Consider the following 17,168-nt stretch of genomic DNA (forward strand, 5'->3'; position numbering starts at 1 on the left):
AGTTCAGGTACTTAGTCAGGTACCCTGAGGTGCTGTTGGCATATAAGGGAGTTTTCCTCTCATGTTCAGGAAAATAACTGCCAAATTGGGAAGCAGATGGGTGCCCCGCCAGATATATCACAATCACAATCATCCTATTGTTCGTCGATTGCCTCGAGCAGGCCCCAGTAACGTCTCCTTCGTCCTAGCCCTGAGATTTTAAAAAGTGCCATGTTCAAGGCTCTTTCAGGGTTAAGAGAATGAGACCCATCATTGTTACTCGTATTTGGCATATTGGGTACGCCACGGGGAGTTTGCCAGACTCTGCTGTGTGGGCAGGTTACATTTGGTAGCCTGCCAGGTTGTCCAAAGTAAGAATGAGATAATAAGATGTCGCACTGCCACAAATGCGGCCGCGAGCTACCGGGAGCTGGGTTTTATAGTCTCTGGGTCTTGGCCATTGATGGGATTACACGGCACCAGGGGGCCAGTTGGTGGGTGTCACCCCTGCCTACTGGAAGACGGAGGATCTGGGTGGAGGATGCTCAGCCCCAATCCGAGCAGGCTTGGAGATCTCAGCCCCGGGACCCACATGCCTTTGTTCCTCTGCCAGTACCTTCATGCGTGTGGAGAGTGGTTTCAGCATGGTTGTGGCTGGTTCTGGAGGTCTTTGGCTGCTGGAGCTCTGCTCGGGGCAGGGAGGGAAACTCAGCCCGCCCCCCTCTAAGGGGCCCTGGTGAGGACAGCCAGGCGTGGGGGCAGGAGACTGTACGCTGTTCTCTTCCGGGAGCTGAAAGAGATGCATGAAGGTACCGGCAGAGGAACAAAGGCATTCCAGCTCCCGGAAGAGAACATGAATAGTTAAATGAATAAAAATATTTTCTTTTGGGGGGGTGTTGCAGATATATATGGATAAAAAAGCGAAGGGCTAGAGCAATAGTACAGTGGGTAAAGCAGTTGCTTGCACGCAGTTGACCCAGTTCAATCCCCAGCACCCCATACAGTCCCGTGAGCCCGCCAGGAGTGATCCCTGAGCAGCTCAGAGCCAGGAGTAAGCCCTGAGCACTGCCAGGTATGGCCCAAAAAACAAACAAAAAAAAAAAAGAAATGAAACTGCAGATCTGGCAGAATTGTGCCACTGCACCCCACCCTCCCAAGGGTGTCCATGACCCTGGGAGTCCTGAGCCTGCTGCACAGGAGGGACTGAGGTTAGTTAAGTAACTTTAAAGGAAAGAGACTTTCCTGGATTATCCTGGTGGCCCAGTATTATCAGGGGACTCGCGGAGATTAAACAGGAGGAGGGTGCGTGTCTCGGAGTGGACCCATCCCTGTCATGTACACTCCAGACCAAGCCAGGTTCAGAGATTTAGGGATTGCTGGACTCCTGGCTCTGACTTCTTACAGCCAAGGAAGGAGAGTGAAATCAGCAGAGGGTAAAGGGCCCTGGGACAACTCAAGGACACCAAGAGCCAATCCCCAGTGAATCCCCTGGGCCACAGTTTATCCTGCCAGCTTGGGACAGCATGTCTGGGGTCTCATAAGGAACTCAGCCCACTGTCTTCATGGGGCTGACCACAGCCTCGGCCTTCCACACCCCCAAATGCCAGATTCCTGCCAGGAATGTAGGTGTTCATCCTAAATCACCTGGCGCACACGGACCGTGCTCACCCCCTCTCCCATGACCAGAACTACCCCAATGCTCCAGGTCCCCAAATGCCAGCCCAGAGCTAGCTGAGAACAGCAACCCCAGGTCTGAGGATCTGATTCTTTCCCACACTCCTGCACATGCTCAGTTGGCAGAGAGCACACCCTCCACCAAAAGCCGTCCCAGTGAGGACATAAAGAGCACACTAAGAAGAGGGCATTGCCAGAAGGCTCTGCACATCCATTTTGGGGGGGAGTATCGATAATAAATGAGTCCCAGGTATTGTTGAATATTGAAGCCTTGTCCTGCAGCTTGCTTTTCACTGGATGGTCTAGCGTGAATGTCATGAGGGGTCTATTGGCATCTTGTAAACAAGTGTTACAATTAAGGGCAACATGTTCACAATGCTACTGACATCGTTGGTCTCTGTACACAGTTTCTGTTGTCATTTTGAGCAGTTCATAGTTTAGCACAGGTGTTTTATATCAATCTGTGACTTACTTTTTTTTAAATGCTTAACAATTGATACCAGAACTGCAAATTTGTGTCCCAAGTGTGAGATGCCAGTGGCACATCCCAGAAACAACATGTTGAAGTTAAGAACAGAGAAGAATCCACCTTACATTTCTGCAGTGCATTCTACACACTTAATAAATCCAAAACTGTCTCCTTTGGTTCCTAGCCTGTGACCCAAACAACAAACGCCTGCGTCAAATCAAGGACCAGATTCTCACAGACTCTAGGTACAATCCCAAGATCCTCTTCCAGTTGCTGTTGGATACTGCGCAGTTTGAGTTCATACTCAAAGAGGTAAAAAAAAAAAAAAAGCTTAAAAACCATCGTAGATAATAAATGAATTGCCTACCTTGCCCACTGTAATCCTAGTTTGATCCCCACGCCCGTGGCTCCCCAAGCACCTAGCATTTCCCGGGTGCAGACCTGGAGAGCCCCCAGCATCAGTTGGGTTTCACTTGGGCTTCCTTGGTAAACAGCCTAGACTTTTTTCATCTTGGGTGAATAATTCTCTCCTGTCCCTGCAACAGATGTTCAAGCACATGCTTTCAGAGAAACAGACCAAATGGGAGTATTACAAAAAGGAGGGTTCTGAGCGGATGACCGAGCTCGCCGATGTCTTTTCAGGAGTGAAGCCCCTGACTAGAGTGGAGAAAAATGGTAATGGTTGACGGGTCTGGGGGTGTGTATGCACAGTGCTGGCACTGACTCAGACCACAGAGGGCGCCCGCATCTTAGCACTGTCGCGTGCCAGGTCACTGCCAGGGAGGATCTGACCTCGCTGCCTCTGGTTTTGTGCCCCTTTGGGAGATCTGCATATTCCCTCTGCGCTTTTGTTTTCTTTCTTAAGTCTCAAGTGAGAGATCAGACTCAGTATGGGATCTCACACTCATCTCTCGTCAGTCATCTTTGCAGATTAAGAAACTGTGTTTCCCCACACCGCTGTAGTGCCCTAAAGTAGTATTAAGCATATATACATCCAGGTTCTCAGGAGGCTGCACTCGAGTATGAGGTACTCCACCCCAGGTATCTAAGATTTTGTCTCTCTCTCACTCACTTACCAGCTGTTTAGCAGTAGAACTGAACACCTGAAGATTTCCCAGAAGCAGGATTTTTTAATCCTACTTTTGTTGCTTTTTTGTTTCTGCACCAGTGGTACTAGGTGCTGCTCTTGGCTCTGGTGTGTGTGTGTGTGTGTGTGTGTGTGTGTGTGTGTGTGTGTGTGTTGGGCCACACCAGTAGTACTGGGTGCTGTTCCTGGCTCTGTGTGTATGTGCGTGTGTGCGTGTACGTGTGTGTGTGTGTGTGTGTGTGTGTGGTTTGGGGGGAGGGGCAGAGCAGGGTATTGCGCACCAGTGGTACCAGGTGCTGCTCCTGGCTCTGGTGTGTGTGTGGGGGGGGGGGGGGGGAGGAGGGGTGTGGTTTGGGGGCAGGGGCAGGGTATTGCTCCTAGGCGATGAGTTACTGAGAATCTTACCTGGGCCTCTGTCCTGCAAAGCAAGTGTGGCCTGTTGAGCACCCTCTCCAACTCAATCCTTCTTTTTAAAAAATTTTATATTTCAGTTGTTGATGTGTGTATGCGTGATACTGAGGTTTGAGCCCAGGTCTCATACACGCAAGACACTTTAACACCAAACCATATCTGCAGCCTTAAATCTCTGTCCTGGCTCTGAGCTCAGGGACGACCGAGAAAGCCTTCTGTGGTGGTGGGGATCAAATTGGTTGCTGTATGCAAGGCAAGTGCTTTAACCTCTGTGGTTTCTCTGTATAAAGTGTTTTTCTTTTTTTTTTTTTTTTCCCTTTTTGGGTCACACCCAACGATGCTCAGGGGTTACTCCTGGCTCTGCAATCAGGAGTTACTCCTGGCAGTGCTTGGGGGACCATATGGGATGCCAGGGACCGAACCCGGGTCAGCCATGTGCAAGGCAAACACCCTACCTGCTGTGCTGTCGCTCTAACCCCAGTATAAGGTGTTTTTCAAGTGAATCTTCCCAGTGATACAATAAGACCAGAAAGGCAGAGGTGTGTGCGGGGGGAACATGACAAACCAACTTGGAGAGGTGAAAAGAGCAAAGCCTCTGAAATGGATACAGGGTGAAAATCCTGACTTTACCCATGGGTAATTGCACCTCTGGGCACCAGCTTCTTTTTTTTTTCTTTTTTTAATTCTTAAATTTTATTTTTATAAGGTTGTTCACATTAATTGATTATATTCAATATTTCAACACCAATCCCACCACCTTTATACCTTCCCACCACCATTATTTTGAATTTTTCCACTGCCACTCAAGCCTGCCTGCCACAGGCAGATGCCAGATAATTTATTTTCTATTGCTTGTTATGAATATCATGAGATGTCTCCAGGAATTCTAAAATTGCAAATAATTGAGGTCCGGAGACATCTCTACAGCAAGCTAATCCACTCCGAGATTCATTTGAGTCTCTGGTTCAAGGCCTTTAATGCATTTAATGCATTTAAATGGCACCCGGAGGCAGTTCATGGGTGTGACAGGCAGGACCCTGAAGGAGCGGGGAGACAGGAAGGGATGGCCCGTCCCCACCACCATGTGGCCTGGAGTCTTCAGTTTCTGGTCCTGCGTACCTGGGCTTTTCTTCTAGAAGTTTATGGCCACCAAGGGTTCGGGGTTCATTTTGAAGTAGGCAGAAAGAGAACACCTGTTCCATCTGAGATGGGTACCAGCTTCTTTATCAGAGAAATGAGAGAGGATTTATCTACCGCAGAGAATTGTGATGTTTGTGAGTCAGAGCCTAGGGCTTTACTGTACGCTGAGGGTCACTCCAAGCTCATTACCTGTTCCCCTCTCTGCTGTGAGAAGGCCGGTCGGTGTGTGTATTGTTTGTGCAGGCCTGCTGCCCCACTATACTTCTAGGGCTGCCCCACAACTCATCATTCAGCCTCACACATTTTCAGGGCCCTCTCAGCGCCCCAGGCATGCCTTTATCTGCCCCACAGCCTCAATCTGTCTCTTTACCTCTCTCTGCCTGTCAAGATCTTTACCTGTTCTCTCTCCTGAAGAACGCTCTCCCCAGGAACTCTGTCACATTCTCAGTTTCTTTTCTTTTTTTCTTTTTCTTTCTTTTTTTTTTTTTTATCATTTTTGTCCTTGGACCATTCCGGGCTCTGATCTCAGGAAGGACCCTTGGCAGTACAAAGGAGCCCACAGTGTAATTCAGTTCAGGATCAGCTGCATGCAAAGCAAGTGCCTAACCCCTTGTACCACCTCTCCAGGACCCTCATCATTAGTTTCTTCCTGAGTCGATCCACCATGACTAACGCCTTTGCACTCATCATCAGTTTACAACATGTACTCGGCCTCTATACCTTTTTTGGCCAGGTAAAGTCGAATAAGCTAGGTAAAAAAGTTATATCTCCTAGGACTAATGCCACATGCCACTGACCCTGATTTGATCTCAAACATCTCCCCTAAGCACCACTGGGAGTGAATGGGTGTCACCAAATCTCCCCCACACCCACACTCCAATCACACACACATACACGCGTGCGCGGAAGAAAAGAAAGGTTCAGCTCTTCTACTGGGTCATACACTCAGACTCTTTTTTCGGAATTTTCAAGGGTAGTATTATTTGCACAGTCAAAGCTCCATGACTTAAATGTCAAAGAACAGTTAATAGATTCAGGAAATCTGAGATTTCAATTGTAAGTCCTTATTTCCATCATTCCTAGAAAATCTTCAAGCTTGGTTCAGAGAGATCTCGAAGCAAATACTGTCTTTAAATCATGACGACTCCACTGCTGCGGGCAGAAAAACTGTGCAGCTGATTCAGGCTTTGGAGGAGGTAAGGCAGTCCTTTTCACATGTCAGCTCTTGGATCATATGTCCTCAGACCTTTATGGGTCTGTAATGAAAGTGTCCTTTTGGTAGCATTTCTGATAGTCCTTTTTCTTGTTTTTGCAAGGTCTTTTATTTTTTTAATTGAATCACAGTGAGATACATAGTTACAAAGCTGTTCATGATTAGATTTCAGTCTTACAATGATCCAACACCCATCCCTCCACTGGTGTACATTTCCCACCACCAATGTCCCCAGTTTCTCTCCCGCTACCCCTCACACACACCCCCACACCCCCTAACCTGCCTCTAGGTCAGGCATTTTTCTTTTTTTCTCTCTTTCCTTTTGGGCATAGGGTTTGCAGTACATACACTGAGAGGTTATCGTGCTTGTTCTTTACCTACTTTCAGCACGCAGTTCTTATCCAGAGTGATCATTTCCAGCTATCTTTGTCATAGTGGTCCAGTCTCTATCCCAACTGCCTTTTCCCAGCCCTTGAGGCAGACTGGGAAAAGGCACGATTGCGTGGACCAGTCTTTCTGGTCCTTGTTTCTACTGTGTTTTTGCAAGGTCTTTAGACAGATCATTCGTAATGCCCATACGGCATAACCCTTCATTGTTCGCTTCCCTTGCCATTTCAGGGCAATTGCCCACTATGCCATTTCCAATGTTGGCTCGCTTTTCTATAGTACAGCTGAAAAACAACTTTGTAAAAACTTGGGTGCTTTTTGCCTTTTGCATTATTTACTTGTTAAGTATATGGCCCAAGCACCTTGAATTATAATTTCATTATACTGGGGAATCATTCTGTTTGAAAGAACACATAAAAAGAACTTAATAATGTACAAGTACCATGGTTGTGATATGACGTTTTTAGTACCAAAATGCAACTCTTCAGAATTAAGATAAATTCCCAATTCATGTTTATTGGCAATGAGATGAAAAACGGAAGTGTTCACTTACTATGTCTGATTTGGCACAGGATATAGAGTGCAGGACATTTTCCAACCCTAAAAATCAGTGCATTGGCTGCAGCTATTGCATAGTGGTTAGGGCTTTTGCCTTGCATGTCCTTGCATGCAGCCAATTTGGGTTTGATTCTTAGCATCCATTATCATCCCAAGTACAACCAGGAGTAATTCCTGAGTGACGGAGCTGTGAGTAAACCCTGAGCATTGCCAGGTGTGGCCCAAAAGCAAAACAAAAAAGAAATCAGTAAACTGATTTATGACTTCGCTTATACATTTCTGCGGTGATAATTTGAAAGAAAAATTTTACCAGTAACCTAGTGTGTTTCATTTGAGCACTTTCAAGGAAAAGAGAACACCATAGAGGCCCTTCAGAATTTCAAAATTAAATGTATTTGTGTAACAGGTCCAAGAATTCCACCAGTTGGAATCAAATATACAAGTCTGTCAGTTTCTTGCTGATACTCGCAAGTTTCTCCACCAAATGATCCGAACTATCAACATCAAAGAGGAGGTCCTGATCACCATGCAGATTGTCGGAGACCTTTCTTTTGCTTGGCAATTAATCGACAGGTAATGTGGAGCCCCTGATGTTTATGACCGTTTTTGAGGATTACTGCCAGTGTGTCCTTACCACTTATTTCTCTTCACAGTTTCACTTCTATCATGCAAGAGAGCATCCGAGCCAACCCATCCATGGTCACTAAACTCAGAGCTACGTTCTTGAAGGTGAGCAGAGCGAGGTCACCTCTCAGTAATAAACACAGAGCAGGCCTTCATTTCACAGCAGGCATATGTTTTTGGTTGAACATGATTTTGTTACAGTATTGATGAGGGACATAAACGGTCCAGAAGCAGCATCAAGCAAACAATACTATTTGACCATCTGCTTTCTCTTTTTTGTTTTCTGTTTTGTTGTTTTGGGGCCACACCTGTCTATGCTCAGGGCTTAGTCCTGGCCCTGTTCTCAGGGATCACTCCCAGCAGTGCTTGGCGGATCTTATGGGGTGCCAGAAATCAAACCCAGATCAGCTGTGTGCAAGGCAAGCATCCTCACTGTACTGTCTCTCTAGCCCCCAGAGGATCTGCTTTCTTTGTTCATCATTGCACTGAAATTGCATGCCCCAAAGAGTTGTTGATATAAATCCAGGGCTTACTATCTTTACTGTAGCTCACTCTTTGACTCCTCCAAATTTTATTCTTTCAGAAGTTAAGATAATTTCGTTGTTTTTATATGTTTAAAGTCATTAACAGATTTTTTTCAAGAAAGAATAATTTCAGTCGATTACAGATTCTTGAATTGAGTTTTATAAAAAGAATTTCTTCATTGACATAATGACAGAAAATATTTCATTGAAAAAAGCTTGGGTTATTGCTATCATTTGGTTAATTATAAATGAAGAAATGTATTTGTGGTCTGGAGCACAAGTACAGCAGGTAGAGTACCTGCCTGGCACATGCCCAACTCGCGTTGATCCCTGGCATCCCATATCGTGCCCTAAACACCATGGGAAGTAGTTCCTGAGTGCAGAGCCAGGAGTAATCCTTGATCATTGTCAGGTGTGGCCCAAAAACAAAAAAAGAAATGGACTTTTTGGTTTGCTTTGACATCCTGTCAGTGCTTGCTTTATGCTGGGATCACTTCCAGCAGTGCTGGTGAAACATGTGACATAGGGGATCAAAACTGAGTTTCCTGCAAAAACAAAGCATGGACTCAGCACATTTTTCTATCTTTCTGGTCTCAAGAAATGGACTTTTTGAAATTCTTCCTAATATACCAGAAATGTAAGTCCTGTGGATCCCTTATACTATAGCCATAACACAGCGGTAGGGCGTTTGCCTTGTACGCAGCCAACATGGCCAACCCGAGTTCGATTCCTCCGCCCCTCTCGGAGAGCCCGGCAAGCTACCAAGAGTATCTCGCCCACACGGCAGAGCCTGGCAAGCCACCCGTGATGTATTCGATATGCCAAACACAGTAACAAACAAAATCTCCAATGGAGACTAATTTTTGAAAGAAAAAAATAAAAACCTCTATTGTAGTCTGCTGATAGAGTCTCCAGAGGGTAAGGAATCCTGGAAAACTTATGTATGCTTCTTATTCTCAAGTTAATTTCAGATATTGGTTTATTTGTAAATAAATTGTTCAGTGCCCTCTGCCAGCTTCCGTACCCATCAGTTCTGGGATGCACTTTCTTTCCTTCACCATCTGAAATTGAAGATGGGCCCTATCACGGACAACATAGTGTAATTTCATTGCCAGCGTGTTTTCTCGTTCCAAGTGGCACATCAGGTCATGGGGCTGTCGCCTGCCCTGGCATGTGAGATTGGACTGAGCACGGCAGTCCATATGTCATGAAGACGGACAGCTTCCTGAGCTGCCCGGGGGGCTGGAATCTGGACAGGTTGCCATCCTGGAATTTCTGATCCAACACATGATGCAGACTTGTACCTCTAGTGGGCTCACACTTGGAGGTGTCCCCAGGGTCAGTGTGTGCCTCTGGAGGTGGGTCCAGGAATCATGGACGAAGATCTCCAACAGCAGTTGAGTGATGCGCACTCCTGCTGCCAGTCATGGGAACATGACTTGAGAACCACTCCAGTCACGTGACCATCATTTTGTGATTTATGTTTATTGGTTTTGGGGGCATGCCCAAAAGTGACAGGGGCTTGGATCAGAGCCTCCTACGCATAACGCATGCTTATTACTGGCCTTTGAGGTGTTTCCCTGGCCCTCCTTTTATATGCATGGGTTGTGGTTTCCCAGGAATATGGCTCAGCATATGCTCCCACATTTGAGACCCTGGCTTTGATCCAGCACCAAAAAGAAAACAAGGAAAGAAAGTCCTGTCATTGACAGAAACTTGGTGACTGATGAAATCCAGTGATGGTCAAATAAAGCCCAGGAGTCTTGTCTCATGTTACTATTTCTGGAAAGAGAGATTACTAGGACTTTATAGAACTGGGGGAAAAAATAGATCTGTCTTCTTTTTCCTTCTAGCTTGCCTCTGCACTTGACTTGCCCCTTCTTCGTATTAATCAAGCAAATAGCCCTGACCTCCTCAGTGTGTCTCAATATTATTCTGGCGAATTGGTATCCTATGTGAGAAAGGTATGAAATACATCAAAATGTAGTTTTGTTTGGGGGCTTGTTGTTTTTCTGTTTGGTTTGGTTTGGCTTTGGGGGGTCACACTGGCAGTGCTCAGGGCTTACTCCCAGCACTGCACTCAGCACTCTCCTGGTGATGCTCAGGGGAGCACATGATTTGCAAGTGATCAAACCCAGGTTGGCCCCATGCAAGGCAAACACCCAACCCTTTGTACTATCCCTCTAGCCCTTTATTTTGTTTTTATGCTTTATTTTGCCCACATCTGGTGGTACTCTAGAATTACTTATCGCTCTGTGCTGAGAAATCACACTCGCCGGTGCAAGAGGAATTGTACCAGGTTCTCCTGGATGCAAAGCTTATGCTCGGTTGACCAGGTTGCTACCTTGAAGCTTCTGGCATTTGCCATTCCAAGTATAACGTCTTTCTGCAAGTTGTGCTTGGATCCTGTATAAAATACACCTGTGTCTGTTTTCTTATTCTTCTTTGTTTGTTTTGGGGTCTGATTTTTGGGGCCACACCCAGGAGTGCTCAGGGCTGACTTGGGACTCTGCACTCTGGGATCACTCTTTGTGGGACTCAGGAAACCATATGGGTATCAGCGATCAAACACTGGTCAACTGTATCAAATCACGTGCCCTGCCCACTGTCCTATTGCTCCAGCTCCCTGTTTCCTTATTCTTAATTTGTTTACAGAAATTTTCAGTACCTGGGGGGTGGAAATTCATGTTACCCATGTTCAGTGGTTTTTCCTCCTTTCCCTTTCACTCCAGGTTTTGCAGATCATTCCAGAAAGCATGTTTACTTCTCTGCTAAAGATCATAAAGCTCCAGACCCACGACATCATTGAGGTGCCAACCCGCCTGGACAAGGACAAGCTGAGAGACTACTCTCAGCTCGGCCCGCGGTATGAGGTGACGTGTCTACTGGGTTTCTGCTCTCTAATATGAAAAGGGAAAAAAAAGTAGCAGGGCACGTCAGCGTCTGTGTTAACTGACACAGTCCCAGGCCCACTGGGACCAACTCTGATTGGTTTTATTTCCCCCACCCCATGAAAGCCACGTTTGCCACTGGAGTGCACTGAGATCTCCATCATGTCACCCCCGTGTCATCTAAGTCCCCACCTGCCAGCTGTTTTTAAAGGAAAGGCCACTAGGTTGTGCACTGCATCTTCCTGGAGTGGTAAATCGGCCTTTCTCTTTGGGCTTTGCTTCAACTCAACTCTGCACATACAGGTTCCTGCTCATGCACCAAACCAACAGTTTAAAGGAATCACTGTTGCTGGAACTATTTTCTACAGCCAATTTTTTTTTTTTTTTTGCTTTCTACTGAAATGCATTTTGGAGTAATTTTTTTTTTCTTGGCTCTTTTGGTCACTCAGTGATGCTCAGGAGTTACTCCTTACTCTGCACTCAGAGATCACTTCTGTCAGTGCTCGGGGGACTAAATGGGATACCGGGGATTGAACCCAATCAGTCATGTGCAAGACAGACACACCGCTCCCCACTGTGCTATTACTCCGGCTCTGGGGTGATTTTCTGTTTTTGTTTCATTTGTGTTTGGTTTTCCCCTTCTCTTTGCCTCAGACCTGGGTCATACACACTTGATTGTGATGCTTGTTGGGAGTCACACACTGGGTTATAATTTTTCTTAAGAATCACACACTTGACTCTTAAGAAAAATCCATTTTCATTAGCATGTATTGTGATTAGTGTTATAACTCATAGTAGCACCATGATAGGTACTATAACTCTTAGTACCTCAATTTATTTTCATTTTTTTAATCAAATAAAAGCTAGAGATCGCCCACTTCGCTGTGGCAACGGAGATCCCAAATGGCAGAGCTGACGTGATCTCCCACTGTGCTGTCCCCAGGAAGCCCGCGATCTATACCTTCTCACCCGTTCGTTGTTCATCTCAACTCCCCCTGCTTTTCCTTCTCCCTGAACATAAAATAAAAAGCAAACAAACATTGAAAATGCGGTAACCAGCGTCAGTGTCACATCCTCTGCCACTGCTTAAAATATGGTCATCAGGACTTCCTGTTTTCTAGCTTTGGACTTCCACATTTACTCCCACTCAGAAAGAGAGCATCAGTCTGCCCTTTCAGTGTCTCCTGCTGTGGCTTGAGAAGACCGGGGAAGGGTTCAGGGGCGATAACTTTTGGGAGCCCTTTCTTCTTGAAAGGAACCATCTGTCTCCTTGAGTCCTGCCCTCGTGTTACAAGCAGGAAACAGAAAGAAAGCTGGTAGGCCAAAGGTTAAACAAGGATGTTCTGTCCTCTGACAAGGTCACCTGCTTTGTCTAACAGATCTTCCCACCACCCCACAAAGCTTGGTTTTTGACCAGGCTTATGTGCTTGGGTGACCTATGACTATACACTCATTGCTTTTAGTTTTTGTTTTATCTTTGTCCTGGACCATACCCAGTGGTGCTCAGGGCTCACTTCTGGCTCTGCATCCACAGGGAACACTCCTGGCCATGCTCAGGGGACCCTGTGGGCTGTCAGGGATCACACTGGGGTTGGCTGTGTGCAAGGCAAGCGCCTTCCCTGCTGTACTCTCGCTCTGGCCCGGCATACTCCTCCTTTTTTCCCTGCCAGTTCTCTAACTACTGGCCAGTTATGTTAGTTTACCATAGAAGTGATGAGTCTTTGATGAGAAGCACTTCATTCATCTCTTTTTTCTCTATTAAAGGTTGCCAAGCTTACTCATGCTATTTCCATTTTTACCGAAGGCATCTTAATGATGAAAACGACTTTGGTCGGCATCATCAAGGTAAGTGTTTTGATGTTCATCTCTGTAGCCTTGGGGTTTGAGTTTCTGTGGAATTTACCCTGTGAGGACTAGAGAGTAATGTTCTCATATTCCTGACTGGTTTTGCACCGAGTCTTTGATCTTCATTTATTTATTTTTGGTTTGGGGGCCACACAAGGCGGTTCTTAGGACTCCTGGATCTATGCTCAGGGATCACTCCTGGCAGCCACCTTGTGTGGTGCTGGGGATCAAGCCTAGGTTGGCTCCTTACCCATTGTACTCTCACAGTGGCCCCTGATATCATTTAGTAATGGTGGAAGAAAGAATTATAATTCTTTTCAAGAATTCCTTGACTCTTAAGAAAAATTCATTTTCCTTAGCTAGTATTGGAACTAGTATTATAAATCATAGTACCTCAATTAATATTAAAAAACATTTTTTAAAAAAACATAAAAATTCATTTTATTGAGTTTCTATAATAGCAAAGAAAATAGTTTAATTCCTTTAGGCAAAGTACCTAATTTGCTTGTTGACACACTCTCTCTCTTTCTCTCTCTCTCTCTCATTCCCCCTACTCCCATCCTTCCTTCCTTTCTCATGTTTTGATTCTGTAGCTCACTGCAGAGAATTGAGCTAATAGTGCCCCTCTATTCACAGGCCAGGGTCTCTGTCAGAGCATCCAGGCCTCTCTCTGATTTTTTTTCTTTCTAGATAGCCGGACCCACTCCCATCTCCACAGCACCCCTGTAGATGTTTGACCATTATTCCTAAATATCAAGTATCCTGATCTGAAAGGAGAGAAAGGTGCCAGGAATCAAACTCTGGAACTCAGACATTAAAAAATAAAGTATCCTTATTTTTAACGTCTGTGTGTTGAATTGTCTCAGTGATGCTCAAAGCCGGTTTCCAGCTTTTCTCACTAGTTACTGCATTACAGGTTCTGTTGCTCTGGGTCAGATCATTGGCTGCGTTTTACTGTAGCACAGAACTCTGCATTTCACATCATTTTCTTACCATGAAGCTATCTCCCTCTTAAGAAGTAGGTCTTTGAGTGGTTGTATGTAAACTTAACATATAAGCCCCCAGATACTAATGAAGTTACAACTGTTTATTTAACAGCTTTTAAGAACGTGGCTTTGGGTCCTTGGTGACCTGTGTCCCAACCTCTCACTGGCTACTTGCTGGTTTTGTCCCATCTCTGGCTTTGCCCCATACTGGTTTTTGTCTCAGTCTCTCTCTTTAGGTTTAGTCAGGGTTTTTCATATCACTAGGGTGTGGGGGTCCCAGCAGTGCTTGGAGGTCCATGCTGTCCCAGGGGGAGAACCGGGGGTTTCTGCATATGAAGCATGTGCACCTGCCCTTTGAGCAGTGACCCCAGCCCTGAGCAAGTTCTGTTATCCAGAAGGAAGTCTGTAGACTCGCCAATTAAAAGGAAATGTTACGTCTCTTCAATCTTGTTTTAATCTTTGGCTTCCTCCTCCATTTCTTTCTTTCCTCTCGGTTTGTCTCTCAAGAACCCCAAAGCCTCAGACCCATTCCTACACTGCAGTCTGGATTGTTCCCATTAAACAGTCTCACGGTCGTTCACCACATTTCTCTGGCTTTTGTAGTTTTGCCGCTTTTACTGCACTTGTCTTCCTGGATGTTCAAGTTAAATCAAACCCAGGTGGCACCTGTCAGTGGTCTTCATGACTTTGGAAAAGAATGGTTCTTGCCAAATTAAAATACGTCTCGGGGAATTCAAAGTAGTGTGGAAACATTTGGTATTTTATGAATTTATAATAGAGTGTCTTTTAGGGAGTAACAAAAGTTTTCTCTTTACCAAGAAAAGAGCCCTGAAAATAAGCTTATAGTTGGCAAATCGGCTTTTTTGTTTAATCTTCCTTATTACTGATAGTCTTCCAAGAGTGCTGGGAAAAATGAGAATTGTTAGTCTATATTGTGGTCCAACACAAAGCCTGGATGGGGTGTGGGTGTATATGCCCTGAGAGAGTGCTCGGGGGAAGAACAGACGTGGATTAAAGGCCCAGGCCCTTCATCCCACCACCTCCTCCTTGTGCTGAGGAAAGCAATTCTTACTTTGAATGCTGTGGTTAAAAGTGAAGCACTTACCATCTCTTCTCTGTGTGTTTAATACCCACCATCTTTGAGATGTCCTTCATTATACAGAGAGAAACTGAATCCTAAAGAGATGTTAATTCTGTCCATACTGTCTGAGATCAAAGACAGTGAGGAAAGGGGGTAGAAATACAGCTGTTGAAAGAAATGAGCCAGGAAGGTGCACCCACACAGATTCTGGAGTCATCTTCCCTCTGGCTTTCTCCCGGAGTAGACGTTTGCTCCTTGCCCATGGATGGCTTTTTATTTCTTTGTCCGTAGGTGGATCCAAAACAGCTGCTGGAAGATGGAATAAGGAAGGAGCTAGTGAAACGTGTTGCTTTTGCTCTTCATAAAGGACTGATCTTCAACCCTCGAGCCAAGGTACCCCATGACCAAAATTCTGTCCTGGGGCTGGAGCGATAGCACAGCAGGTAGAGCATTTGCCTTGCATGCGGCTGACCCGGGTTCGATCCCCAGCATCCCATATGGTCGCCCTAGCACTGCCAGGAGTGATTCCTGAGTGCATGAGCCAGGAGTAACCCCTGTGCATTGCCAGGTGTGACCCAAAAAGCGAAAAAAATAAAACAAAATTCATCTATCCTCCCTCTTTCCAGCCAGCAAAGACCCTCGAGCGCCACTTGGACTCCTACAACAAGACCTCCCCTCCTGTCTATTGAATAGCCATTACATAATGTTCAGGACTATCAGTTGATGTGTTTTTGACCAGATAAAAAGGCCCTCCCGTTGATCGTCGATTTGCTCGAGCGGGCCCAGTAACGTCTCCATTGGAGACTTTGTTGTTACTGTGTCTGGCATATCGAATACTCTCGGTAGCTTGCCGGGCTCTCCGAGAGGGGCGGAGGAATCGAACTCGGGTCGGTCATGTTGGCCGCTTGTAAGGCGAACACCCTACCCGCTGTGCTATCGCTCCAGCCCATGATAATTGACCAGATAATTATCGTGTATTATGATTATAAGAAAATTCTATTTTAAGCTAGTCCTTTCCTTCAACTGATTCCTGAATTTACAACTGGAACTAATGTTATGATTCAGTATTACTTCTTTTTTTTCCCCCTTGGTTTTGAATTCGAGGGCCACTCTGGTGGAGCTTAGGGCTTACTCCTGTTTTGTGCTCAGGAATTGCTAGTAGCAGTGCTCAGGGGCCATATGTGTTGCCAAGGATTTGCTACATGTAAAACAAGCACTCTACCTGCTGTACTACCTTCCTGACCCCTAGAGTTACTTTTCTAGTTTGTTTTTGTTTGGAGCGTCCACACCTGGTAGTGCTCAGGAGACCATACATGGTTCCAAGGATCCATCCTGGGTCTGCTGTGTGCAAGGCAAGTGCTCTACCCACTGCACTCGCTCTCCAGCCCTGGAGTTAACATCTTACAACTAATATAACTCTAAAGCAAATAGGAGCTGCAGTAAATCTTGATTATTTTGCATGATCTATTGGAGAATATGATCTTTTTCCTCTCGAGACCTTAAAAAAAGGCCTAAAATCATTTATCTTTTCTCATCAGTAAATGCAATTTAAAATACGTTGTTTTTAATTTTTTTAATTAAATATCTTTATCAAATGATGTGAGAGAAATCAGCATTTGTTTTCTATGTTCTTTTATAAGTGGTTTCTTTCCTGAAAGAAAGAAATCAATTCTTTGCTGAATGTCTGACATCAGTAACCATCCCACATGAGGTAGGAAATGAAATCACTATTTATTGGGCTATCACTTAAGGACTAATGTCAGTGTTAGTGGATAATTCACCCCAGTGTAATAGATCTGTGTTCCCCTTGTGCACAGCCAAGTGAATTGATGCCGAAGTTGAAAGAGCTGGGAGCTGCCATGGATGGATTCCATCGTTCTTTCGAATACATCCAGGACTATGTCAACATTTACGGCCTGAAGATTTGGCAGGAAGAAGTCTCTCGTATTATAAATTACAATGTAGAGCAAGAGTGTAATAACTTCTTGAGAACAAAGGTACCTGAATCAATTTTCCAAATCTTGGCTCTATTAGTTACTCCTGACATTTTCAGTGTAGTCCCAAATCCGCAGAAGTGCTAACAAGAAATTTTGCACAAATAATTGTTGAACCTGAGGACCTACACAGTCACTGGGGAGTATGTTTAGAGTAACATAAGGGTTGTAGAAAAGTCAGAAGGACGCTTAACCTCAGGAGTGTGCCACCCTAAGGAGAAAACACACACAGTTGTCATGGTCGTGACCCAAGCCAAAGAAGAGTCAGAAGACACAGGACATCAGTGGGACTTGAGAAGTGTGTA

The 17,168-nt window shown here is 45.3% G+C and overlaps 1 protein-coding gene across 1 annotated transcript in view; it reads left to right on the top strand.

Moving 5' to 3' along the window:
- WASHC5 (WASH complex subunit 5) overlaps nt 1–17,168 on the top strand; it is a 56,130-nt gene that overhangs the window by 18,674 nt on the left and 20,288 nt on the right. Inside the window, exons 10-19 of the mRNA XM_056134495.1 lie at nt 2,307–2,434; nt 2,668–2,797; nt 5,844–5,956; nt 7,325–7,491; nt 7,572–7,647; nt 9,920–10,030; nt 10,799–10,939; nt 12,722–12,802; nt 15,161–15,262; nt 16,687–16,866. Coding sequence (XP_055990470.1) covers nt 2,307–2,434; nt 2,668–2,797; nt 5,844–5,956; nt 7,325–7,491; nt 7,572–7,647; nt 9,920–10,030; nt 10,799–10,939; nt 12,722–12,802; nt 15,161–15,262; nt 16,687–16,866 — 1,229 coding nt within the window. The remainder of the gene's footprint in view (nt 1–2,306; nt 2,435–2,667; nt 2,798–5,843; nt 5,957–7,324; nt 7,492–7,571; nt 7,648–9,919; nt 10,031–10,798; nt 10,940–12,721; nt 12,803–15,160; nt 15,263–16,686; nt 16,867–17,168) is intronic.

Source organism: Sorex fumeus, unplaced genomic scaffold (assembly GCF_029834395.1).
Source record: "Sorex fumeus unplaced genomic scaffold, SorFum_2.1 ptg000002l, whole genome shotgun sequence".
Classification (NCBI taxonomy): domain Eukaryota; kingdom Metazoa; phylum Chordata; class Mammalia; order Eulipotyphla; family Soricidae; genus Sorex; species Sorex fumeus.